The 27,311-nt window shown below is 39.0% G+C and overlaps 2 protein-coding genes across 2 annotated transcripts in view; one reads left to right on the forward strand and one right to left on the reverse strand.

The window, feature by feature from the left end:
• Nucleotides 1-2,009, forward strand: part of LOC129064647 (disintegrin and metalloproteinase domain-containing protein 18-like) — a 73,229-nt gene extending 71,220 nt beyond the window's left edge. Inside the window, exons 21-22 of the mRNA XM_054565767.1 lie at nt 163-227; nt 1,520-2,009. Of these exons, the coding sequence (XP_054421742.1) occupies nt 163-227; nt 1,520-2,009 (555 nt within the window). The remainder of the gene's footprint in view (nt 1-162; nt 228-1,519) is intronic.
• A 6,091-nt stretch (nt 2,010-8,100) lies between these two features.
• Nucleotides 8,101-27,311, reverse strand: part of LOC129064648 (A disintegrin and metallopeptidase domain 3-like) — a 65,200-nt gene continuing 45,989 nt past the window's right edge. Inside the window, exons 17-20 of the mRNA XM_054565768.1 lie at nt 26,470-26,556; nt 24,411-24,528; nt 17,098-17,263; nt 8,101-8,272 (exon numbers count right to left, since the gene is read on the reverse strand). Coding sequence (XP_054421743.1) covers nt 8,101-8,272; nt 17,098-17,263; nt 24,411-24,528; nt 26,470-26,556 — 543 coding nt within the window. The remainder of the gene's footprint in view (nt 8,273-17,097; nt 17,264-24,410; nt 24,529-26,469; nt 26,557-27,311) is intronic.

Consider the following 27,311-nt stretch of genomic DNA (forward strand, 5'->3'; position numbering starts at 1 on the left):
AGCCACGGCTGGGCAGGGCCCAGAACGCCCCTTGTTGCACCTGTCTCTAATCTCTTCGTTCTGCCGGTTTCAGTGGATCAGGGCCCAAGGAACCAGTGTAGCCTGTAGTGTGTAATAAAAGTTCAGAAAGGGCTCTTTTAGAGTTTCTCCTTTCCCCTGCAGAGCGGCACCGAGCAGGGACGTTCTGAGCCTGGTCTCACGGATCTGCAGAGTCTGCAGTCCTGCAGGTGAGGGTTGAGCACACCTGCCTATTAGGGGACTTGAGTGCCTACAACAAATCTCAGGCATTCAGCTCCTGCCTGGCTAGTCCCCAGACTTCCATTCTCACAGGGAAACTCAAGCCCAAACTCTCCTCTCTGCTTAGCCCCCTGCTTGCCAGCCATGCTGGGTCAGGTCCCAGAATACCTTTGCAGTGCCACTTTCTGTTCTTCCTGTGAAGCTGGACTCAGTGGGACTGAACTGCCCTTTCACTCTGGTCTTTCTGTTGGCACAGGAGCTGCGTGCACGTGTGGTGACCAAGCATGGGCTCCCTGTCCAGTCTCATCTCAGCTCCCCTGTTAAAAGAGCCTATATGTGCCACCTACACTGCAGTATGGAGCCCTGGGCTAGTTCTCTGCATTCTCCACCTCCCCAAAAAGCATGAAGCCTCTCTGGGCAGGGCTGTCCACAGCTTTAATAGATAGAGTTTCTCTCTGGAACCCTCCTCTAGCGATGGATGTGATGCTGGCTGTGTGTGTACAGCCTAAGTCTCCCAGACTTTGTATGTTATTCCAAGTCTCTCCTGATCAGGGTTAGTGGTTTCCTGTATAGGACCAGGGTCCCCGCTCTGGGAGGGGAGGGGGCCACCAAGCTGCATTTTCTCTCTGATCTCTCCTCTCTGCTGCAGGTATCTTACTCAGGGCGTTTCCCACTCAATTTATAAAATCTCTTACCAGACGGTGCAAAGCATTTTCTGTACTCGTTGGCTTCAAAAACTCGTATCTGCTGAGATTCCATCGATTGTTCAGGTCACTTGTTGGAAGATCAGCCAAAATTCTGTGCTGGGGGCACAAGCAAGTGGGCTCAGCTTCTACCTACTCCACTGTCATCTTTCCCTGCGGAGTTTCATTATGTTTGAGAAGCATTTAGTTGTAATTTTTTTTTTGCTTCCTACCTACTTCAGTTATAAATCAACACGAAAGTAACAAAACCCAAATGCACATTTAGTATTTATAATAGTTATTAGGACTCCTTAGTTTTCTAAGAAGAAAAATTTATCTGTACTAACACTGACTTTTGATGTTTTTAGTTTTGTACTTGTGTGTGTTTTGACTTAAGTAGAAATCTGGCAGTAGATACACTTAACATAGACAACTGTCTGCATATCACGAATTTCTATTTTCTTTTTCCTTCACTGCAGCACTTCAACCATTGTACCAGAAAAGCTATGACGTGGACTCCTAATGTTGCCAGGAGCTTCATCCTCCATGATCGGCTCCTAGAGGAGAAAGCGGCTTGATAACCTCACGTGACCCTGAAGGCCTCTGAAACGTCAGCTTCGGGGAAATAAAGCACGTGGCAGACCACAGGCTCCTGTGTTGTCCCGCGGGTGGGAGCCGCCTGCGGTGGGCGGGGCCTCTGGCGTGGGCGGGGCGAGCAGCCTTGCCCTCCACCGGCCACTGCCCTCCCCTTTCAGACCCAGCCCAGGTCTCCCTGCCCTCGAGACAGGGCGGGTGCACCACCAACCGTCCTCACTCACCGGCCTCGCAATGCTCCTCGTCTTGCTGGTCCTCTCAGGCCTGGGCCGGCTGACCTCCGCCGGCCAGTGTAAGTGGGGGAACCTGCGCCACAGGCGGCCGCTGGGGGCAGAGTCCCCGGGCGAGGCGGGGATCGCCCTCCTTGCTCCAGAACCCGGCCGGGCGGGGATCGCCCAGGGTGCTGTCAGAGCCCGTCTCCTTTCAGGGTCCTGCTGCGCCCCAGGGTTGGAGGCCTCGGAGCAGGCCTGGGGCAGTTGTCCCTCACTTACCTGACGCTGCACTGGCAGGAGAGATCGCCCCCCTTCTGGGGCGGTGGGGTCAGAGAGAGCCTGGACGGGGTCCCGGACCAGCGCTTCTCCTCCACCTGGGTGGGGTTGAGGCCCGCGAGTCCCAAGTGTCCTGTCGCGTCGAGAGGAGCCTCTTCCTGGAATCGCACAAAGCGTGTGTGTGTGTGTGTGTGTGTGTGTGTGTGTGTGTGTGTGTGTGTGTACACGTTAGGGATATTCATGCATGTTTTCCTTACTGCAGACTCTGAAATGTCACATCTGCGAATTACAGTGCCACAGAAGCTTGGGACCAACACCAATGACGGCGAAGCTTCAGAAATACTTCCAATTAAGAAATTATTTTATAAGTATTCTTACTGGACTACATGACCCAAATCAAGTCACACATATCCACTTTTAAATTATGTTTGTGTTCAAATTTACTTTGTTAAAGAGCCATTTTGTCTGTATGACAAGTGTTTTGATTTTATTTTCCAAGTAATATACAGTATAAACATCATGAAACCATTTTTGATTTTCGAAAAATTACACGTTCAAGGATTAAAATGACCACTGACCTTTTAGCTGTAAAATACTGGTGATTTAAATACTTATTCTTATATAAGTGAGATCATACTCATACGATACATTTGATACTTGTGGTGGTTGTGCCCAATTAAATCCCACAGTACTGATTAGCTAACAATTATTCTTCTGACGGAGCCCATGTATATATTTCATACAGATTATAATCTTAAATTCAAGAAGCAAGTTATCCTGGGATACTCTATTTTCTCTACAAAAGACCAAAGCACATTCAGAATTGTCCAGTGACTTTCCAGGGGCCACCCCACAAACAGGTGCCAGAGCTGATATTCAAACACCTCCAATCACCCCCAGAACCTGAGTCAGCTTGTCTTTTGAAGCTTTGAAACAAGGCTTTGACTTCTTTTTAGTTATGAAAATCCTAGATGGCATCATTTTCCAGTATCAGGCTGTTCTGCTTCCACTGAAAATCTGTTTAGTGTAGCCACCGTCATTATCTTAGCTAGATCTTATGGGTTACTTGCTATTGCTTCTACATCAGCATGTTGTGGAGATGGCTTCTTTCCTTAAACCTCATGAACCAAACTCTACTAGCTTCAGATTTTTTCCTGCACTTCCCTCACCTCTCTCAACCTTCATAAAATTGAAGAGAGTTGTTAATAAAGTATTACTCTGGGCTGAAGAGAGTTAAAAAGGCATTGCTCTGGCTAATTTGATCTTCTATTCTGACCATTAAAACTTTATCAGCCATGAAGTATTTTGCTTTCTTGTAATTTGTGTGTTTACTGGAAGAGCACTTGTAATTTCCTTAAAGAACTTTTCTTTTGCATTCATAACTTGGCTAACTGTTGGTGCAAAAAGCCTAGCTTTTGGCCTTCCTCACCAAGCTCAATCATTTCTAGCCCCAAAACAATTGTAACGTTAACATCACAAATTACATAAAAATATAGGAAAAAGTTTGAACTATTAGAATTTAAATAGCAAAATTTGATACAAACACACAAAATGAATAAATGCTGTTGGACAAATGGCACTGGTAAACTTGCTGGACACAGGGTTGTTACAAGTTGTGAATTGGAGAAATGTAGTATCTGTGAAGCACAGTGAAGTGAAGCCATTTTTTTTAAAAAATGAAGCTCAATAAGATGAGGTATGTCTGTATATTATATTGTTGAAACAGATCTCTACCTTGAGTAATGGTATAAAGTGATGCTGTTACATGATATCAAGAGAGTGGAGGGCAAATTATACATTTTTATATTCAAAGGATAAGGTAAAGGAAGGATACTAAAAACATTTCATTGCTTTATTTTCTACAGAGTTTGTAGCAAATACAGTTATAAGATCCATCATGGAGTTAACTTTAAAAAACAATCAATGTAGTACCCACCTTAACAGAATGAAGGAAAACATGATCATCTCAATAATGCAAAAGAAAATGCATTTGATAAAATCAAATATCCATTTATGACAAAACCATTCAACAGGTTAGGAACGGAAGGTAACTACCTCCTAATAATAAAAGGCATATGGACAGACCTATGGCCAACATCCTACTCAATGGTGAAAACGTGAAAAGGTTTTTTCTAAAATCAGAAGGCAAAGATGCTCATTTTGCCACTTTTATTCAGCAGAGTACTGGAAATTCCAGGCAGGGCAATTATGCAAGAAAAAAATAAGGCATCCAAATTGAACAAGAGGAGTAAATTATTTATTTCATGGATGGTATCATCTTATATGTAGAAAACCATACAGATTTTACACACACACACATATTTGTTAGATCTAATAAATTCAGCAAAAGAGGAAGATACACAATCAACACTCAAAACTGTTATATTTCTATACATTTAACAGAGAGCAATCCAAAAATTAAGAAAACTATTCTATTTACAATGGCATCAAAAAGAATAAATTATTATAAGAAAGTGAAAGAGGTACAATGAAAACTACAGACAATTAAGTAGAAAGACAGCACATGTTAATGTATAGGGAGAACTGTATGAAGATGTCAGTACTAACCTCAGCAATCTATAGATAGAATATATCAAAATATGAGCAATTTTTGCAGAAATAGAAAAATCTATCCTAAAATTTATTTGAAATGTCAAGGAATCCCAAATAGCCAAAACTGTCTTGAAAGGGGCAAATCCAGAGGACTCAAACTTTCTGAAAACAGATTACAGGGGAGGGAATATGGCAGAGGAGTGAGTGGAAGTCACACTGACCTCCTCCCAGGACCAAACTGGAGCTGCAATTAAACTGTGGAGAAATCACCTGGAAAACAAGGTGATTTCTTTCTGGGAGCTTTTTTCTACCTTGTCCTCCATCTCACTGATTCAATCACTGGCTTCATCCAGCCTGTTCTTGATTCCTTCTACTGTGTTCTTCAATTCAGAAATGGTATTCTTCATATCCTCTTGTGTCTTCTTGATAGTTTCTATGTCCTTTTCCAGGTTGATATAGTTTGTTGTAAGATCCTGAGAGTTTCTCTGCAGTTTCTCATAGTTCTCTTTGAGCTGGCTGAGCTCATTGAGCTTCCTTAGAACCATTGTTTGAATTCAATATCTGATAGTTCCCTTGCCTCTATTTCATTTAGCTCTCTCTGTGGGGAGTTCCCTTTTCCACTCATTTGGGGGGGAACTTCTTTTTTTCCCATTTCTGTGAGAGTCTGTTAAGTAATTTATTTATTTATTTATTTATTTATGCTTCTGCTTCGATTGGGCCGTCTAGATTTCCTGACTTTGTGGATTTAACTTCTATGGTAGTAGGTGGGTCTTTTTATTTATTTATTTTTTCCCCCTTTACTTTTCTTTGTGGGCCTGCCTCTGATGATGTCAGTTGTTGACCCTATATGGCCTTGGGTCATTTGTTTGAGCCTTCCAGGAGTCTACTGTCTGTGTCTGACTTCTGCTTTGGGCAGCTGTGTGACGCCTTCAGCCAGAGATCCACTATTTCTGTGGATCGCTCTGCACTCTCCTGCCGGCTCCTTGATCGCGCTTCCTGGCCCGGCAGGATCCCCCGCCAGCCTGGGCTCATGCGTGCTTGCCCCAGCCCAGGGGGCTTCTTCGCGACCTCGCGTACTCCTCTGGCCCCCCAAGCTGGCAGGCACCCCAGCACTGGTCCGTTTAGGGCCTTCTATTGTGTGCTTTCCCCGCTTTTGGCTCTTTGGATGCATTGCCTGCCCTCACCAAATGGAGACTATGGAAATGGGAGGAAGTCAGCTCCATGACTCTCCGGTTAATCCTGTCTCCAGTCTCTCCTCCAGGGACTCTGGGCAGCTCTGTGACCCCTTCAGCCTGGGATCCACTATTTCTGCAGACTGCTCTACACTCGCAGGCCTGTGCAAGTCGATTTACACCTGCCCTCGCCAATCTGCGCACTCCCTCGCAGGCTCCATCGGTGCCAACCTGTGGGAGGCCTTGCCAGCCCGCACAAGCCCTCGCCAGCCCGAGCGGGTCACACACACACTCGCCAACCCTCGCTGACCACTCGACGCAGGTGTGCGCGCCTGCACTGGGTGGTTTTGGGCTCTCTATTGTGTGCTTGTCGGCTTTTGGCTCTTTGGGGGTGTGTCCTCTTCCTGCACAATGGAGACTAGGGAAAGGAGAAGGAGTTAGGACTCCCCTGTTCCTCCTCCCGTTCTTTCCCCAACGCCTCTGTTTCCAGTCTCTCCTCAGGGGTCTTTGGGCAGTTCTGTGACCCCTTCGGCCAAGGATCCACCACCACCTGTGTGGACTGCGTTTCAATCGTGGGCTGTCTGGTTCATGCGTGCCCCGCTTCTGCCTCTTTGGGGGCGCACTTTTCCTGTTCAAAATGGAGACTAAGGAAGGGGAGGGAGTCAGGACTCCCCAGTTCCTCCTCCCGTTCTTTCCCCAAAGCCTCCATCCCCAGTCTCTCCTCAAGGCTCTCCCAGCCAGTCTGCACTCAGCCCCCCAGCTCACAGGCGCACAAGCTGTGTGTGGAGCGCACAAAAGGCAGGTTAATTGATTCCCTTATGCCTGAGTGAGATGGTAGCTGCAGAGTTGGGGGTGCGTTATCACCGGGGCTCCACCGGCCGCCATCTCAGTTCTCTTCACAAAGTTTTCCTCACCAATCTTTTTTCAGGCACCAGCCCACCCTGCTGCCGCCTCTACCCAGAGATCAAGGAGGGTGGCTGCCGCTGCAATTTTTGTGTTGGTGCTTCAAATGTCTCTTTGCATCCTCAGCCACCTGTCTCTGGCAGAGAGCGCCCCTAAGCTTTTCAGGGTTGTGTTTTGTCTGTATTTTCCTGGTTTTAGCTGCTGTAGTTTAGGGGTCCCTGTTTATGATTCAGACCCCGTTCTTCTCGGGGGGAGCTAACTGGCAATTTCAATGTCCCTCTGGTGCTAGTGCCCATGGGCACCCAGCCCACCCTCTCGAGCCTCCACCACACTTCTTACCTGTTCGGATGTGTGAGAGTTGAATCCACTGTCTGTCTGTGGCTCCAAGGCTCCTCTCCCACTAGAGTTCCATTGTTTTCCAGGTGATTACTCCACTATTTAGTCACAATTCTGGTTTAGTCTTGGGAGGAGGAGGTCAGCGTGACTCCCATTCACTCCTCCACCATCTTTTCCCAAAGTCTGAAATCTTTACTTAATTACAGATGTAAGTTCTCAGAAATCAAAATGTAAAACAATTTCTTCATTGCTTATTGCAGGCAGGCTTTAATTCTTGACAGTTTCCTACACTTACTCTGGCAAAAGCATCACTTACCTCTATAGTTGGTGGACATTTAGAAAAAGAAACTCTTAGCCTCTATGATGAGGTACTCCCACTTCTGACCCAGGAACATATTTGTGTATTGATGAAGAATCTTTAGGTCCTAATCATCTCCAAGCAGGCTGATGGTTTTCTTACCCATGTATAATGGTTGGAGGTGTGCAGAAGTGTAATGGGGTGCAGAGCAGGGGTCCCCTGAAAATAGGAGAACCCCCCCCTGCAAACCTTCACTGGGGGAAGGGAGAAGTGGATGATATGGCAGTTAAGATGATTTGCATAACAATGGCACATGAATAGCCATGCCTTTCTTGAAAGGAAGCAGACTGCTGCTCAGGGCAATAGGTATATGTGACTTTAAGAGTATGTAGTGACTCATGACATAGCCAAGGGAGGAGGACGCCTCTGTGTCACCAGGAACTCCTACTCTGACTAAAGAAAGCAGCTGAAAGAAGGTAAAAGACAATGGCGGGGCCGGGGGGGTCTGGTAAAAACAGCATATCACAGAAGGGCCTGTTATGAGGTCACATAGGAATTTCCGGGCCAAGCATTTAAAGTGAGTGCAGGCTGAAGAGAGGGAAACCACAAGAAGAAACCAGAGAATCTGAAAGGGTGTAGGATGGGGTCCCGGCCTGTCACAATGTCTGGTGTGTAGAGAGAGTCCACTACAAGGTCTGGTGCAAGAGAGGAGACCCCCTGGGAAGCCCGCCTGAAGAAGATGGCAGCAGAGCTGATGGAGCTGTATGGGGGCCTGCCTAACCAAGCACGGATTCATAGGAGATGCCTGAAGCGGAACTGTGACCGGGAATGCTGAGCTACTTCTGCTTCTCTGAAAAACGTACAGAGAAGCCACTCTCTTGGGACATGTGCCTTCCTGGGGTATGATCCAGTGCAACATGGTGCATGTTTCCTTGAACTATTACATAGAGGTGGAGAACATCATACCCGAGATCCTGAAGAAGGGAGCTGCTGCGAGAAATGGCGACTCTGAAACCCACAAATGCACATTCCAGAGGGGATGGAAACCTGCTTGCCCAGCCAGCTTAAGGACAGATAAAGATATGGCCAACTTCTGGGCATGGTTTCGGCTTCTAGCCTTTTGGGGAGCAAGGGAAGTGCTGGGGGTTTTGTGAGAAGAGGCCTCTGAGCAGGAGTGCTCTTAGCCCACATAAGGTTGGAATCCTGTTAATAAAAGCCTGTTTCCTTCAACACTAATTGTTGGGTCATGTGTCAAGGCACCATGTGGCTGAGCCTCAGCTTGTTCATTTACAAAAGTGTACCTATCTCAGTAAGAGCAATATGTGGAGAGGGGACATTAAAGCAAGAAAATCTTATCCAGAAAAGGTCAACTTCAAATAAAGAAAGAACAGCAATTCCAGGTGCCCCGAAAGGGCAAAGATATATTCAAGATCTCAAATTACATGAGGCCACAGAAGTATCACTTGGAGACAGAACAGTTTTCTATGACCAGGAACTCAGTTTGAGCAATTCCTTAAAGATGGGCTAGACATTAGCAACTATCTGGGGGCTTGAGGCTGTCCTGACCTAGCAGCACATCAAAATCCAAAGCCTGGAATGGACAGGGAGGGGACTCATGAGCTATGGAGAGGTGTGGACTGTAGGTGTCCTCTCTTGAGATGGAAACTGTTATCTTGGCCACAGGCATCTGAGGGTGGGCAGCATAGTGGACAATAGAATGTTTTCGCCTTTGGGTGTAACAGCCTCCCAGGTTCAAAAGAAGACAAAGTGCTTACTTTCTACTAAAGGATCAAGCAGGTAAAAGAATCAACAGACACAGGTCTACATACTTTCACTCACAGGATTTATTTTGGTTTGTGAAATTGAAAGCTTGAGCCATAGCAAAAGGAAAGAAAAGCAGATTTTTTTCATTCTTGGATCAGGCCAGTTAATGGTGTTTCTTGGTAATATCCTTTCTCCAATTTATGTTTTTTTGATGTTGTTCAGTCACTGTTGTAACAGAAATATGGAAAATAGAAATAGAAATTTTAATAAAAACTGTCTAATTTTAATATGCAACTACAAGTTTAGCATTTAATTAGTATAATAAGAAACTGGGTTTACTGTCACAATCTATGCTGGTGGTCCACAAAATTTGTAAACTGATTTCTTTTTCCTGAATTTTTTGTAATAACCACATTAAAAGGAAATATTATAAATTGGTACATATAAATGTCTCATCCACACAGTCTCTATTTATGCCTCACATGAGTAAAAGAAAATCACCAACAGGGAATCATAGGGGAAGGTAACAATAAAAATATGTGAATAAACTAATGGGACTACATCAAATTAAAAGTTTCTGAATGGCTAAAGAAAACATTAGCAAAATGAAAAGGAAACCAACCATATGGGAAAATATATTTGCCAATGATACCTCAGACAAGTGTTTGATCTCCAAAATATATAAAGAACACTCACAACTCCACTCCAGGAGGAAAAACAGTCCAATTAAAAAAAGGGCAAAGGACCTGAACAAACACTTCTCCAAGGAGGACATACACAGGGTCTAGAGACATATGAAAGGATGCTCAGCATCACTAGCCATCAGAGAGATGCAAGTAAAAACCATGATGAGAGATATCACTTCATACCAGTCAGAATGTCCATGATTAACAAGTCAACAAAAAACAAGTGCTGGCAAGGTTGTCCAGAAAATGGAACCCTAGTACACTGTTGGTGGGAATGCAGACTTGTGCAACCGCTATGGAAAACAGTATGGAATTTCCTCAGAAAACTAAATATAGAACTGCCTTTTGACCCAGCAATTCCACTGCTGGGATTATACCCTAAGAATCCTGAATTGCCAATTCAAAAGAACCTATGTACCCCAATGTTCATAGCTGCATTATTTATAATACCTGAGTGCTGGAAACTGCTTAAGTGCCCATCAGTGAGTAAGTGGATCAAAAAACTGGTACATCTATACAATAGAATATTACACAAGAGAAAGAAAGAAGGAGCTCCAACCCTGTGCGACAGCATGGATGGAACTGGAGAGCATTATGCTAAGTGAAATGTGCCAGGCGGTGAAAGACATATACCACATGATCTCACCTCTAAGTGGAACCTAGTCAACAAAACAAACAAAGAAGGAAAATAGAACCAGAGACTTGGAAGTAAATAACAAACTGACAGTGACCAGAGGGGAGAGGGAATGGATATAAAAGAAGAATGAAGGGCAAGGGGCAAGTCAAGGAATGTGTATAAAGCACCCTTGGACAAAGACAACAGGGTGAGGAATGAATGTGCGAGGTGGGGGTGGGTAGGGCAAGGGCAAGCAATGGGGGAAAAATGGGGACAACTCCAACTGAACAACAATAAAAAGTATGTGAATAAATAATAATATTAATTGGTCTATTTTTATCTGCAAAAGATGAGTACTTTCAAGAGTTCTCCGTGTTTATTCAACAGGTTTCCCACATGCACATGTTCAAAACCAAACTCGTTCTTCACTCCCCTCCACATCATGATTTGAACACCAAACCCATTCTCTTTTTTTCCTTTATTTTTATTGTTGACACTATTACAGATGTCCCCATCCCTCCCACCCTTTGCCTTCCTCCACGCAACCCCCACCCCTGTTCTTTCTAGCCGGCACTACACACTTGTCTATGCCTATGAGATTTGTGTATATATTCTTTGGCTAATCCCTTCATCTTTTTCATCTCTTCTCCTCTCCCTCCCCTCCTCTGACAGCTGTCAGTCTGTTCTATGTGTCCATGCCTCTGTTTCTATTTTTTTTGTCAGTTTATTTTGTTCTGTAGATTCTACATATAAGTGAGATTGTATGGTATTTGTCTTCCTCTGACTGGTTTCTTTCACTGAGCATAATGCTCTTCACATCCATCCATGCTGCTGCAGACAGTAAGATTTCCTTCTTTTTTACTACCATGCTGTATTCCATTGTGTAAAGGTATCCCAGATTTTTTATCCACTTATCTACTGATGGGCACTTTGGCTGTTTCCAGAGCTTAGCTACTGTAAATAACACTGCTATGGACATAGGGGTGCATGTATTCTTTCAAATTGGTGTTTCAGGATTCTTAGGATATCTTCCCAGAAGTGGGATCACTGGGTCAGAGTCAGTCCCATGGCTCATTTCTTGAGGCAACTTCATACTGTTTTCCACAGTGGCTGCACCAGTTTGCATTCCCATCAAAGGTGCATGAGGGTTCCGTTTTCTCCATATCCTTGCCAGCACTTGTTTGCTGATTTATGACTGTTGCCATTCTGACATGTGCAAGTAGGTATCTCATTGTGGTTTTAATGTGCATCTCTCTGATTAGTGATACTGAGCATTTTTTATGTCTATTATTCCTCTGTATATCTTCTTTGAAGAAGTGTTTATTCAGGTCTTTTGCCCATTTTTTAAATGAATTGTTTGTCTTCCTGGTGGTGAGTTGTGTAAGTTCTTCATGTATTTTAGAAATTATCCCTTACTGGATGTATTATTCGTGAACATGTACTCCTGGACAGTGCGTTCTCTTTTCATTTTGTTGATGGTTTCTTTTGCTGTGCAAAAGCTTTTTGGTTTGATGTAGTCCCATTTATTCATTTTTTTTCCTTTATTTCCCTTGCCCTGGGAGATTCAATGCAATTCTGAGTAAAATAACAATGGCATATTTCACAGACCTGGATCAAATATTCCAAAAATCTATATGGAACTAAAAAAGACCCCAGATAGCCTCAGCAATCTCAAGAAAGAAAAACAGAGTTAGAAGGATCAAATGCCAGATATCAAACTATATCACAAGGCCACCGTAACCAAAACAAACCCGGTACTGACGTAAGAACAAGCATATAGATCGATGCAGCGGAACAGAGAGCCAGAAATTATCCATGCCTATATGGTCAATTAATATTTCACAGAGGAGACAAGAGCCTTGGGAAAATCGGACAGGTCATGCAAAAAATAAAACTGGCCTGCCAACAGACACCACTCTCAAGAATAAACTCAAAATGGTTAAAGAACTTAAATGTATGTCATGAAACCATAAAAATCATGGAAGAAAACATAGGCAGTAAAATCTCAGGTACCAAAGTGGTTACCTCACTGTACAATATTTCATTAGTAAAAGGGGTCATTGTCCATTGTGTCAGAGGTGTCCATTGTGTCATTGTCCATTGTGTCGGAAGTGTTTGTTATTCTACATCCAAAACATCCATCAGCTACCACTTAATTATTCTACTTCTGTGTATCTCACAAAACTTATTGACCCTTTCCTCTCTTTCAATCCCGTCCTCATCACATCTGTCTTGTGTGTGCCATACTCTCATAGCTGTTTCACTCATCTCCAGTTCTGGCTTGAATCTGACTGAATTTCCCCCTGCTTCACTCCAGCAAAACATGTCATGCTAAATCACTCTCTCACTACTTCAAGAGTATTTTATGTTCCCATTCATATATGAGAATATTTAACCTCCTTATCAAGGCACATCAGGCATTTTCCTTGGCTCACAATTACCTAAGTAGATTTTATCATTCAATATTCATAAATTTTAAAATAATTTTTAAAATGTATTAGAAAACAGATTTAGAAACAAGTCCTGGTTTACATTTTAGCCTTGCTATGTTCCTGCTTTGTATCAGTAAACATTATTTAAGCACTTTTTCTTATACTCTGCATCCAAACTGTCAGTTCATTCTGTTGGTTCATCTTAAAAATTTCTTCCTATAGCCATTTTTGGTATTTCTGCTCTGAGGTACCACCTACGTTTCTCCTGGATTTTTGCAGTAATAGGCCACCAGCTGGTTTCTCCACTTTTACCCTATGGTTGTTACAGACTACTTTCAACAAAACAACCTTCACAAGTGTAAGCCATGAGCCCTTTTGCTAACTCTGCTCCAGATAAACTGACATCACTATTACTTATCAAACATTCCTGACTTTTACTTTTCATTGGATCATTCTTGTGTTTGGAAAGCTCCTGACCAGATATATACATGGATAGCTCTACCGGCTGTATTTCTGTGTAAGGTAGCGTTGATTTATAGCTGGAGTTGAAAAAGCTCTATCTTTATCTCTGGGAAAGGTGGTTGTCTGCTTTCATTTTGTGCTAATTGAAGACTGATGATCAGTTATGTAAAATTTTACAAAGAAGAACCTTGAGGCCTTGTGCATGTGGTATCTCTCTGACCTCCTCCATTGCTTGCCTGCACTCTCTCTTGCTGTACTACATCTTTTGCATTTAAAGAAGAGCCTTATATGAGATGACCCTGTGAGTCCAGGTGACTTCTTTCAAATATCTAACCTGGATAAATATTCTCACCTCCTTCAATTCTTTGTTTACATATCATTTGCTCAATAAGGCCAACTGAGTCAACCATATTTTTATTGAATTTATTGGTGTGGCATTGGTTAATAAAATTTTTTAGGTTTCAGGAACACAATTATACAATACATTTGTATATTGTATTGTGTGTTCACCATCCCAAATCAAGTCTCCTTCCATCCTCATATATCCCCCCTTTACCCAGAAAGCAAAATGGAATCAACTATATTTTTAAAAATTTCTAACAAATTCCTTCATCAACATCAACTCTTCAGCCCTAATCTTTTCCATATGATGAATCACTTTGAATACACTATACAATCAACTTATGAAATGTGTTTATTGCTTATGTACTGACTGCCTAACCCACTATTTCAAATTCTTGAGGCAATATCTTTATGTAACCATAAAGTACTGGTGGCAGGGTAAGGTTATGAAAAAATGTAAAACAAAGTGAGATACTGAATTTATTACTTAAGAGTTAGAAGAAATCAGAGAAATAGCAAGATAAGTATATTGCTCTAGGAAAAAAATGAGGATGAGACTATTATTGAAGGACATAGGAGGAAGACAACAAATGCCAAAATCCTCGCTTATGATGTGGATTCTAATAGAGTAATCAAAGAAGTAGTAGAGATTGGTCCAGTCAGAAATAAGACTAATTTACCTTCAAGGTAGAAGTTATGCGTTCTCTGGTAGCAGATAAGGAAACAGATCCAGTGACTTAATTCTTAATCAAAGTCAGAGATGGAGGAATGGCAGCTAAGTTATTGGATGAACTCTGACCCCAATCCTGGTTGAATTTTTAATTTTTTCCATTTGTTACAAGTGATAGTTCTAGCATGTCAAATATTATGATTTTTTTACACATCTAAAAATTTGAAAAAATATATAGAGATGCTTTCTTCATTCCATCTTATAGTAAATAATTGTCTTTCTGCCTTGTAGGGAAAGTGCATTTAGCATTTTCCTTGGCATCTAATATATCCTCAATAAATATAACTTTTATTCCCCATCCCTAGTTATATATCAGTCTACATGTGTCAAAACTCTATGGTTATTAGGAGTTTAAACCTGGATCTGACTAAATGCTAATCCCAAAATTTACTAAAATTCTATACTCATGGATAATTATTTAAATTCTTGTGTCTGTTTTCTCATTTGGAAAATAACAATAACCAAGGAATCTTAGTGAGGGAGAAATGTAAATGTTTGGAAATGATCCATAGAAGTCCATCAATTAGAACCTTGAATGAGTGAACAAGATTCAGGATAACTCATAACTATTTTAAGAAAACATTTAAATCTCTTCAGAGTCACTACTCTTTTATACAAGTTGATTAATAAATCTCTAATACTGGTTAACATTAAATATTTCTAAAGAGTAGAAAACAATTTGAATTCGTTTTCTTAGTATATGATATTGACAAATAGGAGAGATGTTGATGAAACATGGAAATAATAGGTCTTATACTGAGATATTGTTAATGATTATTTTAAATATATTTCAAAAATGATATTGTGTCAATAGTTTAAATCCTTCAATTTACCTTTAAAACTGTGTGTGACTCGCTGCTGTTACTACTGCTTTCTTCTGATATAGATCTGTATAAAAGGAATACCATTATTTTAGGTTTAGGAAACATTGTAGTCTTAAGCAAAATCAAGAAGAGTAATAAAGCTATACTTGTCCTCATTACTCAAATAACATATACCAAGATCCACTTTGCTTCCCATATTCCACTCAGTGATCCTATATTTAATATTTGGTCTCTCTAATGTTGTACAAACTACTAATTATGTTAATAATATATAAATTTCAAACTAAAAACCAATCTATTATTCTTCTACAAGGAAAACAAGATGTATATTAATATATCTATGAGAATGCTCCTTTGAAGTTAAAAAGGTAATTTACATGAAAATTGTCAAATTCTTAAATTATCATCTGTTTGGTTATGATATATCTATCAAAAACTATGTAATTAACTTTTTTAATTTCATCAATGAATCCTCAGTGAGGCCTCTATGTCTTCCAGCTACATGTGTTTCCACGTTATAATTAAGCTACATTTAGTTACATTCGGTGATATGTAGAGTCTCCGATGTTTTCTTTGGAAAACTCCAATACACACACAATGCCTGAGGAAGAGCAGAGTCCTGGTGCCCAGATTCCTGCAACATGACTACAATTCCTGGGCCACAGGTAATGAGATAAGGTTTGAACACCTCCGTGTTATAAATCCAGGCAGAACACAGCCTGAACTTAGGTGTGCTCCCACTACTATATCCTTCTGTCTCTTGAGAATGTGAACTAAATGGCATTCATTATGGACAGATTGTTGGTCTTTTATTTGAAAACAAAACTAGCAAGGTTTAAATAGTATTCTCTGCCATGTGCAAGCAGAGAAGTCGTTCTACAGAGAATGGACATAAACAAAGAGATGCTGTCAGCCATAAGGGCTTTAAGTGATGGAAAGAATGACGTAGCTCCTGACCATACACAGTTCATTACCACCCATCGGTGCATCAGCTCTACACCATTTCTTACTCCTTGCAAACCTGAAACCATGTAATGTTGCTCTGAGACTCAGGCTTTCAAGACCAGTTTTAGCTATTTATGACTAATTACGCCCTGTCATAACATCTCTTTCAAAGGTCAGGTTTTTTTCTAGGAACTATTCCGATTTTTCCGATCTTAAGATGTCTTAAGAGTACAAAAAGACTGATGCCAGATGCTCATTCAAGTCAATTTATAATAGTTTGATGATTATGTAAATGTCTATAAATATCAGGCAGAATACTCTACTGAATTTAACTACTTGCTGCAAACTTGTTTACAAATAAAATTAACTGACGGGAAAGAGAAGTGTTGACAGAAATTTTTTGTCTTCATTTTATTTCTCTCTTCATTAGTGAGAAAGAGAACCATTTTCCCTTACTTTGGAATAGTGAGGCCCACTTATCTTTAATTCTGCATTCTCATTTTCCTAAATATTCACTAAGCAAAATGCGGCTCGTATCAGTGTTATAGTTAAAGAAAAAAAGCTGTCCAAGTGCCTTAATTATAATTTTAGAAACACATGAGTGATACTATGTGTAAAGTGGTCTGTATCCTGTGTTCTCTCTCTTGATCTTTGCTATCTTATGTTTTTCTCACTTTCTACATATTAATGTTCACAAAATTTGCTTCTCTATCTCTATTAATCTCCTTGGCACAGCTGAACATGGAGTTGCTTGGGAAATAGACAAACCTCCTAAAGCAATTATATCCAAACGGCTTCCTGTTTGAAGGCCACTTAGGATTTACTGAGTAGCTTCAGTTGTTCCTGGGCCTATACACACGTGAGGGATACCTACCTGCCTGAAATCTGGAAAAAATATTCATACTAAGACTCAATATTTTTATACACTAAACCAATCCATCCACAAATTCCCACTTGTAATATTCAGAATAACATTTGAATTCTTCCATTATGCATTTTAATGTAAATATAAGAAATAATAAGTTTACTTACCCTTCACTTACTGGTTCCTCTCTTACCCAAAATTTTATCTTATTCCATTTAAGAGCAATGACGGCAATTAAAATAAGGAAAGGTAGAAAAATGCAGAAACTGATCAAGAGGCCATTTTTTCGAGGAGAACCACGTGGTTTTCTTTTTGGGAAGTTCACATTTTTTTCTGAAAACATGAGAGTACCTCTTATTTTTTTTCAAAAATGACATTCAAAGCATTTTAGAATTTTGAGTTATAAAAATATGTGCTTCAAATAATAGTCATGGATGAATAAAATTAAATTTGAGTGTTTTCCAATATTCTGTGCCTATGGCACAAAGTGCATTGTATGTTTATGTCACTCAATACATATCAATATCATTGTTATACTTTATTTTAAATCATTATATGCATAATCTTTATTTATGTGCTATATTCTAATGCATTTTATCATATTCCCATCTGTGAATTGCCGTGTAGAACACATTAAACTGATATGACTATGTAATAAGTTCTTCTATTTAAAATATGGAGCAAACAAAAGAAGTGTTTTAAAAATGATTTAATGAAAAATTATTGACATAGCTAAGAGTTAATTGTAAAGCACAATTAAGGATAGTACACTAGGTTAAATTTCCAAATTATCTGTATAAAGTGACATTGTCCTACTTATGATTATATTAATTACAATAATATATATTCTTCTAGGTGTTATATTACAGAAAAACTAAAAATCTATGGAAGCTTGGTCTAATTAAATGAAAGAAACAATCTAGGAAAAACTAAAATACAGAAAGCTAAATTAAGTAAGCAGAATTACCACCAACATAACTGTGATAATATTAAGTGTAAATGAAATGAATGTTCCCCAAGGAAGACAGGTCAATAACTTTAAAACACACACAATCCAATACATGTGGATAAAAAGTGATTCACCTAAAATAAAGTGATTCAGAATGTTTCGTGTATATAAGAAGTCAATTGGCAAATACAGGGAAAAATATTGAAATTAACCCAACATGCAGTAGTCTTACACTATGGTAGAACTCAACAGTTTAAAAACTCTCCTTTCCTGCTTCATCCATCAAAAAAGCTCAGTTCTCCATTAGTCCATCTTCACTTAAAATATCGTATTGGAAGAGGAGTTTCCTTCTAATGTACTTAAAGCTGATTAAAGAAATTGCACCTACTTATTACTGGATTGAGAGATATTCATTACCCTATGGAATGAAGGTAGGGCTTCCACTTTAGCTATCATAAAAATTTTTTCATTAATCGGTGCCAAAATAACTCTCTTACAATAAAAATAAAAAACAAGACAATATACATGAGAGAAATGATTTCTGGAAGACAACAAGAGATGGAAAACCACAATATCTGAGAGAAAATATGTTGATTTTATGAAAATTCAGTTCCACCTGTGGACAATCTGCTTATCTCAACAGAGAACTGGAGTCCCAGGCAAAGTGCAACATTTCACTGAGTGAAGGAGGCAGAGGACAGAGCTGACAACAGCAGAAATGGCTCAGTCTGTAGGGTGCAGCACCACACAGTTGCTCTGCAGATTAGGGATCCCAGAAGCGTGATTGACTCCCAAGTGTCATTGGTAGAGGGATAACCTGAAGCTAATTAAACAGCAGCTCTACTGGGTTGAGATTGAAAAGGAGATACTAGAGTTTGAGCAGTGCTGGAAAAAGAGCACCAAGAAGATCCCAGTCTCTCCACGACCACATTAATCACATGTGACCTGTAATTTTTTTTTTATTATTAAAATCAACCTAAGAAGACTGAACTAGTATCTTGCATGGTTTTGATTAACATTTTCCTAAAATGGTCAGGACAATCTTGTGGGCTTATGAGCTATTATTTTTATCTTGTGTGTCAACATATTTATTTAAACCTGTTATTTTTATTGGAAAGGGGGAAGTAAAGCTATCACTGTTTGCAGATGACATGATAGTGCACTTTTTTTTCAGTTAACAGTCTTCCAAGGTTTATTCTTCATTTTTGAAAAACACGTGATCCTGAATTTTCTACCTTTAGCCCTATAAGACTGAGATTTGTAACACAGTTTGTCCCCACCAGGTAACAAGCATTACTCGTACTCAGGGAATGCCACATCTAGACACCCTATAGACTCCACAAAAAAACTACTTAACGTAATAAATGAATTTGGCCAAACCACGGGATACAAAGTCAACATTCAGAAATTGAAGGCATTTTTGTACACCAACAGTGAAATATCAGAAACAGGAATTCGGGGGAAAATCCCATTTATTATAGCAACAATAAAAATTAAATATTTAGGAATAAACTTATCCAAGGAGATAAAAGACCTGTAGTCAGAAAACTACACAACACTGAAGAAAGAAATTAAGGAAGACACAAATAAATGAAAGCATATACGGTGTTCATGGATTGGAAGAATTAACATCATTAAAATGTCCATACTATGCAAAGCAATCTATAGCTTCAATGGAATCCTTATCAAAATACCATTGACATATTTCACAGATATTTCAAAAATTTACATGGAACCATAAATGACCCCAAATAACCTCAGCAGTTTTGAAAAGGAAGAACAAAGTAAGGCGATCACAAAACCTGATATAAAACTCTAATACAAGGCCACAGTAACCAAAACAATCTGATACTGGCATAAGCACAGACACACAGACAAATGGAACAGAATGGAAGCCCAGAAATAAGCCCATGTCAATATGGTCAGCTAATATTTGACAGAGTGAGGCAGGAACATGAAATGGAGCAAATACAGCCTCTTCAATAAATGGCGTTGGGAGACCCGGACAAGTACCTGCAAAAAAATGAAACTAGATCACCAACTTACAGCATTCACCAAAATAAACTCAAGATGGATAAAAGTCTTAAATATAAGTCATGACACTATAAAAGTCCTAACGGAAAACTTAGGCAGGAAAATTACAGCTATCTCATGCAGCAATATTTTCACCAATACATCCCCTAAGGCAAGGGATATAAAGGAAAAGATAAACAAATGGGACTGCATCTAACTAAAAAGCTTCTGCATGGCTAAAGAAATCATCAGCAAAATGAAAAGGGAACCAACTGTATGGGAGAACATACTTGCAAATGATACCTTGGACAAGGGTTAGATCTCCAAAATATATAAAGAACTCACACAGCTCCACAGTGGGAAGAAAAGCAATCCAATTAAAAAGATGGGTAAAAGACCTGAACAGACACGTCTCCAAGGGAGACAGACACAGAGCCCAGAGACATATGAAAGAATGCTCAGTATCACTAGTCATCAGAGAGATGCACGTTAAAACCACAATGAGAGATAACACTTCACACCGGTCAGAATGGCTATCATTAATAAGTCAACAAAGAACAAATGCTGGCAAGGTTATGGAGAAAAGAGAACGCTGCCTAGTACACTGTTGGTAGGAATGCAGACTGGTGCAGCCACTGTGGAAGACAGTTTGGAATTTTCTCAAAAACTTAAAAATGGAACTGCCTTTTGACCTAGCAATTCCACTGCTGGCATTACCCCCTAAGAATCCTGAAACACCAATTCAGAAGAACCTATGCACCCCAATGTTCATAGCGGCGTTATTTATAATACCCAAGTGCTGGAAACAGCCTAAATGCCTGTCAATAAATGAGTGGATCAAAAAACTGTGGTACATTTACACAGTGGAACACTATGCAGCAGAATGGAAGGAGCTCCAACCCTTCGTGACAGCTTGGATGGACCTGGAGAGTGTTATGCTAAGTGAAATAAGCCAGGGGTGAAAGACAAACACCATATGATCTCACCTAGAAGTGGAACCTAATCAACAAAACAAATCAAAACAAAACAAATCGATAAGCAAACCATAGTATGTCTTTTCAATAGAAGGCTACTTAAAAATAGAAATGAATTAAGTATTAAAACATATGACAACAGGAATGACTCTCAGATGCATATGACATTCTTTTTTAAAAAAAGTATGTTATTGATTATGCTATTACAGTTGTCCCATTTTTTTCCTCCCCTTTATTCCCCTCTGCCCTGCACCACACCTCTCCCCAGCATTCTCCCCCGCTTAGTTCACGTCCATGGGTCTGACACATAAGTGCTTCAGCTTCCCCATTTCTTATATTATTCTTAACCTTCCCCTGCCTATTTTGTACCTATTTATACTGCTTATTCCCTATACCTTTTCCCCCATTTCCCGCCGCCCCCCCGACCTACATTTCTATGATTCTGTCCCTGTTCTACTTGTTTGCTTAGTTTGTTTTTGTTTTTACTTTTTTAGGTTCAGTTGTTGATAGTTGTGGGTTGTCATTTTACTGTTCCTAGTTTTTGATCTTCTTTTTCTTAGATAAGTCCCTTTAACTTTTCATATAATAAGGGCTTGGTGATGATGAACTCTTTAACTTTACCTTATTTGGGAAGCACATTACCTGCCCTTCCATTCTAAATGATGGCTTTGCTGAATAGAGTAATCTTGGATGTAGGACCCTTGTTTTTCATGACTTTGAATACTTCTTGCTAGCCCCTTCTTGCCTGCAAAGTTTCTTTTGAGAAATCAGCTGATAGTCTTATGGGAACTCCTTTGTAGGTTACTGACTCCTTTTCTCTTGTTGCTTTTAAGATTCTATCCTTATCTTTAATCTTGGGTAATGTAATTATCTTGTGCCTTGGTGTGTGCTTCCTTGGGCCCAACTTCTTTGGGACTCTCTGAGTTTCCTGGCTCTCCTGGAAGTCTGCTTCCTTCACTAGATTGGGGAAGTTCTCCTTCACTAGTTTTTCAAGTAAGTTTTCAATATCTTGCTTTTCTTCTTTTCCTTCTGGCACCCCAATGATTCGGATGTTGGAACGTTTAAAGCTGTCCCAGAGGTTCCTAAGCCTCTCCTCATTTTTTTGAATTCTTGTTTCTTCATTCTTGTCTGTCCGCATGTTTATCTCTTCCTTCTGCTCCCAATCATTGATTTGAATCCTGGTTTCCTTCCCTTTACTGTTGGTTCCCTGTATATTTTTCTTTATTTCACTTTGTGTAGGCTTCCCTTTTTCCTCCATTTTGAGCCCATACTAAACAAATTCAGTGAGCATTCAGGTTACCCATGTTTTGAACTGTGCATCTGATAGGTTGCTATCTCTTCATCACTTAGTTCTTTGGAGCTTTGATCTGTTCTCTCATTTGGGCCATATTTCTTTGTCTCAGCCTGCTTGTTACGTTGGGAGGGGCAGAGCCTTAGGTATTCACAAGGGCAGGGCAATCCAGGTGGCTGCCTTGTGACGCTGTGTGTTGGGGAGGGGTCTGAGGGGGAACAATGGCCCTTGCTCTGCCAGCTTTCAGTCACTTTCTCTGCTACCCACAAGCAAATTGGCCCTTCTAATGCTGATTCCCGGGTGGGTGGGTTTGTGTACCTTCTAGGACCCCATGGGTCTCTCCAACGAGCTCTCTTGTGAGGCTAGGAGTTTCTCCTGTCTCCGCAATCCCCACAAGTTTTTTACATCCAGAGGTTTTGAGGCTTTCTTTTCTTGCACTGGCACCCTGGGTTGCGCAGTCTGTCTCGTTCCCGGGCTGTTTCTCCAGTTCATCCACATGCAAACGTGGCACTACCTAGTCAGCCAAGTGTTACCTCATCTGCTGGGTCCTCCTGCCGCCACCTTGCCACATGTCCTCTATGCCCCAGCTGCAAATCTGGATGAATGTTTCTTCTTTAGCTCCTTGGCTGTCAGGATTCTGTACAGTTCGATTTTCTGGAAGTTCTGGTTATTTTTTGTTTCTAATTTGTTGTTGTCTCTTTTGATTGTGCAAGGAGGCAAAGTGTATTTACCTACACCTCCATCTTGGCTGGAAGTCTCTGTATATGACATCCTGAAAAGGAAAATCTTTCGGGACAGAGAACACATAATTCCTTTTTAGGAATTAGTAGGAATTGAATGTGAAGGGGAAGCCAGAAGGAGGATTTGGGGTGATAGATCTCTTGTGTATCATGACCATAGTTGATGGGAACAAAAGTATGATAAGTTTTTTTCTGTACCCATAGAACTGTATACCACAGAGTGAATATGCTAATGTGTATAAACTTTCAAAAGCCAATAAATTTTTTTAAAAAGACAATGGTTGTTTTTCTTCCCCAAAATTTTCAGAATACATCAACCTATAGATTCAAGAATCTCAGCCAACTCAAGCAAGATAAATTCAAAGAAAAACACATCTTGGTAAACCATAGTGAAACTGAAAAATCCAAAATATAAGTCTGAAACTCAGACAAAAAATAAAAGAATCACTATATTATTGAGATGAATAATGACAGCTGTATTTTCATCAGAAAATGAAAGTCTGCATACAATGTGATTACATCGGTGAACTGCTGAGAGAAATAATTCTCAATGTAGAAATATGCTTCCAGTGAAAAACGCTCTTCACAAATTAAAACATTACAAGAATGTTTTCAAGAAAAACTAAGAGTGAGACATATGGTCACCACAGGATATATATATACACAAATATATATATTTGAGGAAGTTTTTCAGGCTAAAAAGACCCATATGGAAATTTGAATGTGTCAAAAGAGCTGAAAAGTCCTACAAAACAGTAAATAAGTGGGCATATGTAAATAATTACATTAAAAAATGTATTATCTATTATCCATTTATGGAAAATAATAATATACTGTCAGGTACAACATAATATATAAAGAAAATATAAAACAACAAAAGTATCAATAATGGAAGGACAATAATACAATTAAACTGTTGTGAGATTTTTACATTGTGAAGTTTAGAAAAATACTACACTTGTTCCTGAATGTTCAAAAAATTGCAAAAATGTTTTTTACCACCTGCTATGTATATGCTATGGGTATGAAAGATTTTATTATTTTTACCTTTCTATAGCATGGTTAACTTTAAGAATGTAACTTGGTTACAAACTAGAACATCACAATAGATAACATCCTTGGAATATAAATTATATCATAAAACTATCACCCATTCTATAATTTAATAACACTAATCTAGAAAACTCTGCTGAATAAATAGGAATATTTGGGGAACCATGGTTAAAATTAAGGGGAAGCCTATTAAAATGTTCACTTCTGGATTTGAATTAAAAGTGTATACAAAATTTTGATTGACAATATGACTTAGAGCTGAACTGTTTAATATAATAGCCACTAGCCACAAGTGGTTTTTAAATTTAAATTAAACACAGTAAAATAAAATGAACATTTTAGTTCCTTAGTTGCACTATCCGCACACCAGGTGCTCAAGAACCACATCAAAAGTGGAGATGTAGACCATTTCTAGAAGTGCAGAAAAGTCTTATTGGAGCACACTGATCTAGATACTAACCTTCAGATAAAATCCAAAACCCATCATCGATACTTCCTCCTGGGGATGACACTGATGGATCACAAGAAGGAGGAGCATATCCAGCATCACAATGACAGTTGCCTCTAGAATTACAAACCTCCAACCAAATCCAAATGAAAACTGAGAACATTACATATGCAATAAAGAAGTACATACACTTTGTCATTGTTAGTCAATGTACATCATTAAGGTATTAGAATTTAGTATGTTATAGGTAGTGTTTATTTTAATGCAGAAAATAATTCTTAAAATAAAATTTGATAAAATAAATGTCCATGCAACATCTTTTCAAATGTCACTGAGATTTCCTGTTGTCTCTTGTATTAAATTAAAGTAGATAACATTATTGATACAGCTGAAATAGCTTATTCTAGAAAGCATAGAAATTATGAGGCCATAAATTATAAAACTGTAGGAGTTTAAATGTATTATGAATTGTGGTAGATAGAAAGCTAGCTATGACAAGAGCCAACCTTTAAATAATTGGGGCAGGGGGTGGATTAAAGGAAGGACTTGCTTAAACAGAAACAGATTGCAAAATTTATTTTGCTGGAAAATAAGAAGCCTATAAAATAACTATATATGTGCCCTGGCTGGTGTGGCTCAGGTAGTTGGAGCGTCATTCCATAACCAAAAGGTTGAGGGTTTGATTCCTAGTCAGGGCACATACCTGGGTCATGGGTTCAAGCCCCAATCAGAGCATAAATGGGTGACAGTCAATTGAAATTTCTCTCTCACATTAATGTTTCTTTCTCTCCCTTCCCGTCTCTCTAAAAGCAATGAAAAAAAAAATCCTCAGGTGAGGATAAAGAAAAAATAATATTTTTAAAAAATATCTATAAATGTGATCTGGTAAATGAATTGAAAGAGGGGTCAGAAGCAGAATAGAGAATCTAGAAATAGGTTCATGCAAAATTAAATAAAGAAGAAAAAAACAGAAAATAAACTGTAAAGAATAGGACATTTTAATGATGTGGGAGGAAATTTTGAATCAAGACACAGACATATCACTTTTTTTCTGGATTGCTATATAGTATATGAAGTATCCATATGGCAAAGGACACTAGCTAAAACATGAAAGCCAAAGGCACACTTGGAAACCTTCAAAGTTTGCAACATTTCTGTAACCCAGTAGATAATTTCACAATGGAAAGACAAATAGAAATGTAAATGGCAAATATGACCATACATGCATACTTAAAAACTGTTATCATTAATTATTAAATAAATGCAAATAAACAATGGATTTAGCACGTTAGAAGAGATTAAAAAACTGAGAAACTCGTCAGGCCAGAGTTTGAGGAAATGCACCTTTTCACACATGATAAGTGGGGGTAAACCTGGTATACTCTTTCTTGAAGACAATATAATATTACTGAAAATTTTAACAGTGCATACATTTGGTCCATCAGATTTTATTGCTAACAATTTAAGAAACCATATAAATATGAAAAGATGAATCCACAACAATGTCCATTGCACCACTATTTATAATAGGTAAGTAAAAATTGACATTATACCATAGTCCATTTGTGAATGACTTCAAATACCGTGTGGAACAGACATACAGGCCACAAATTGAAGCCATTGAAGGGTGAAATGGATCAGAATAGACAAAAAAAATCTGCTCTCACAAGAACATTAGACTATAAGTAATATATGTCATTAAATATGTTTTGTATATTTAAATATATAACTAAACATAGTCAATTATAAATAATTTTTATGTGTATAAATGTGTATGTATAACCTTTAATAAATCAATTCCCCAAATTTCACAATCTTGATCTAATGTTATAATAAAACATTATGCTTTATATTGCATTTTGTACAAAATTCAAAGTTTATAACTAATAAGGGCTATAACAATCTGATTGAACACATAATTCATGTACCTGTCTATGAATAATGGAAACTGCTTTCCTTATTTGACTGCAAATTTCCACATCAAATAATTCTGAACCTTACTATCTTGGAAATGTTACTGATATGAATTTTTTAAAAAACTATGCATAAAAATAGAGTAATCATTACATACCCCATGTCCATTGCATTTGGTTATTGCATTACACGTTATTGTTCTGTTATATTCACCGACAGGTCTGCAATAACTTCGTTGACAAAACTACAATTTTAAAAACAAACAACAACAATAAAACACATGAAATGTAAAGAGATGAAATGTAATGTGTAATTGTTCTTTTGTTCTTAGTGCAAAACAGATGTACACACTTTGTATGTGCTGTGGGCAAACGTAGGTTTATAGTAGTTTGTATGAAAAAAGACCTGCAGGTTATGATTATTTACATTGTTTACAGATTCTTGTAGTCTACTCTGTTTCCCATACTCACAACTGTAAACTTACTTTTGCCCACCCTTGTGTATAAAAGCAGATGAATCTGGACTTTATGACATCTATTCATTTAATAAAACAACTTATTTTACCAAAATGAAATATTGAAAATCAGATACTGTTTTTTCCTTGAGGGAGCAGAGCTGTGAGTTAATTGATGTCCACCAGCATGAAAATGAAAACAGCCAGCTTGTACTGATCATTTGCTAGGCTGTATCTCAGCACTTCTATGCATTTTCATAATACATTGGTATATTCATACTGACCCTGTGAAAGAGATGTTTTTATCCTTATTTATATTTGCTAAGGATTCACTTTGCACTTTTAAGGCCACACGACGAGTTATTAACTGGGTCAATATTCAGTGCAAGAATTATTTTACTCACAGCCTAATGGTCAACGTGAAATTCTAGCATCCTTTTCATTTTTACACTTTTTCAAACTCTAGTAACAATATCTCTAATCTTTTACATTAGCAATGTGACTTTGAGCAAGTTATTTATTCCTCCATACCTCAGTTTATCCAG

This window comes from Pteronotus mesoamericanus, unplaced genomic scaffold, assembly GCF_021234165.1.
Source record: "Pteronotus mesoamericanus isolate MK-2021 breed Mesoamerican mustached bat unplaced genomic scaffold, CSHL_Meso_final contig_169, whole genome shotgun sequence".
Taxonomy (NCBI): Eukaryota; Metazoa; Chordata; class Mammalia; order Chiroptera; family Mormoopidae; genus Pteronotus; species Pteronotus mesoamericanus.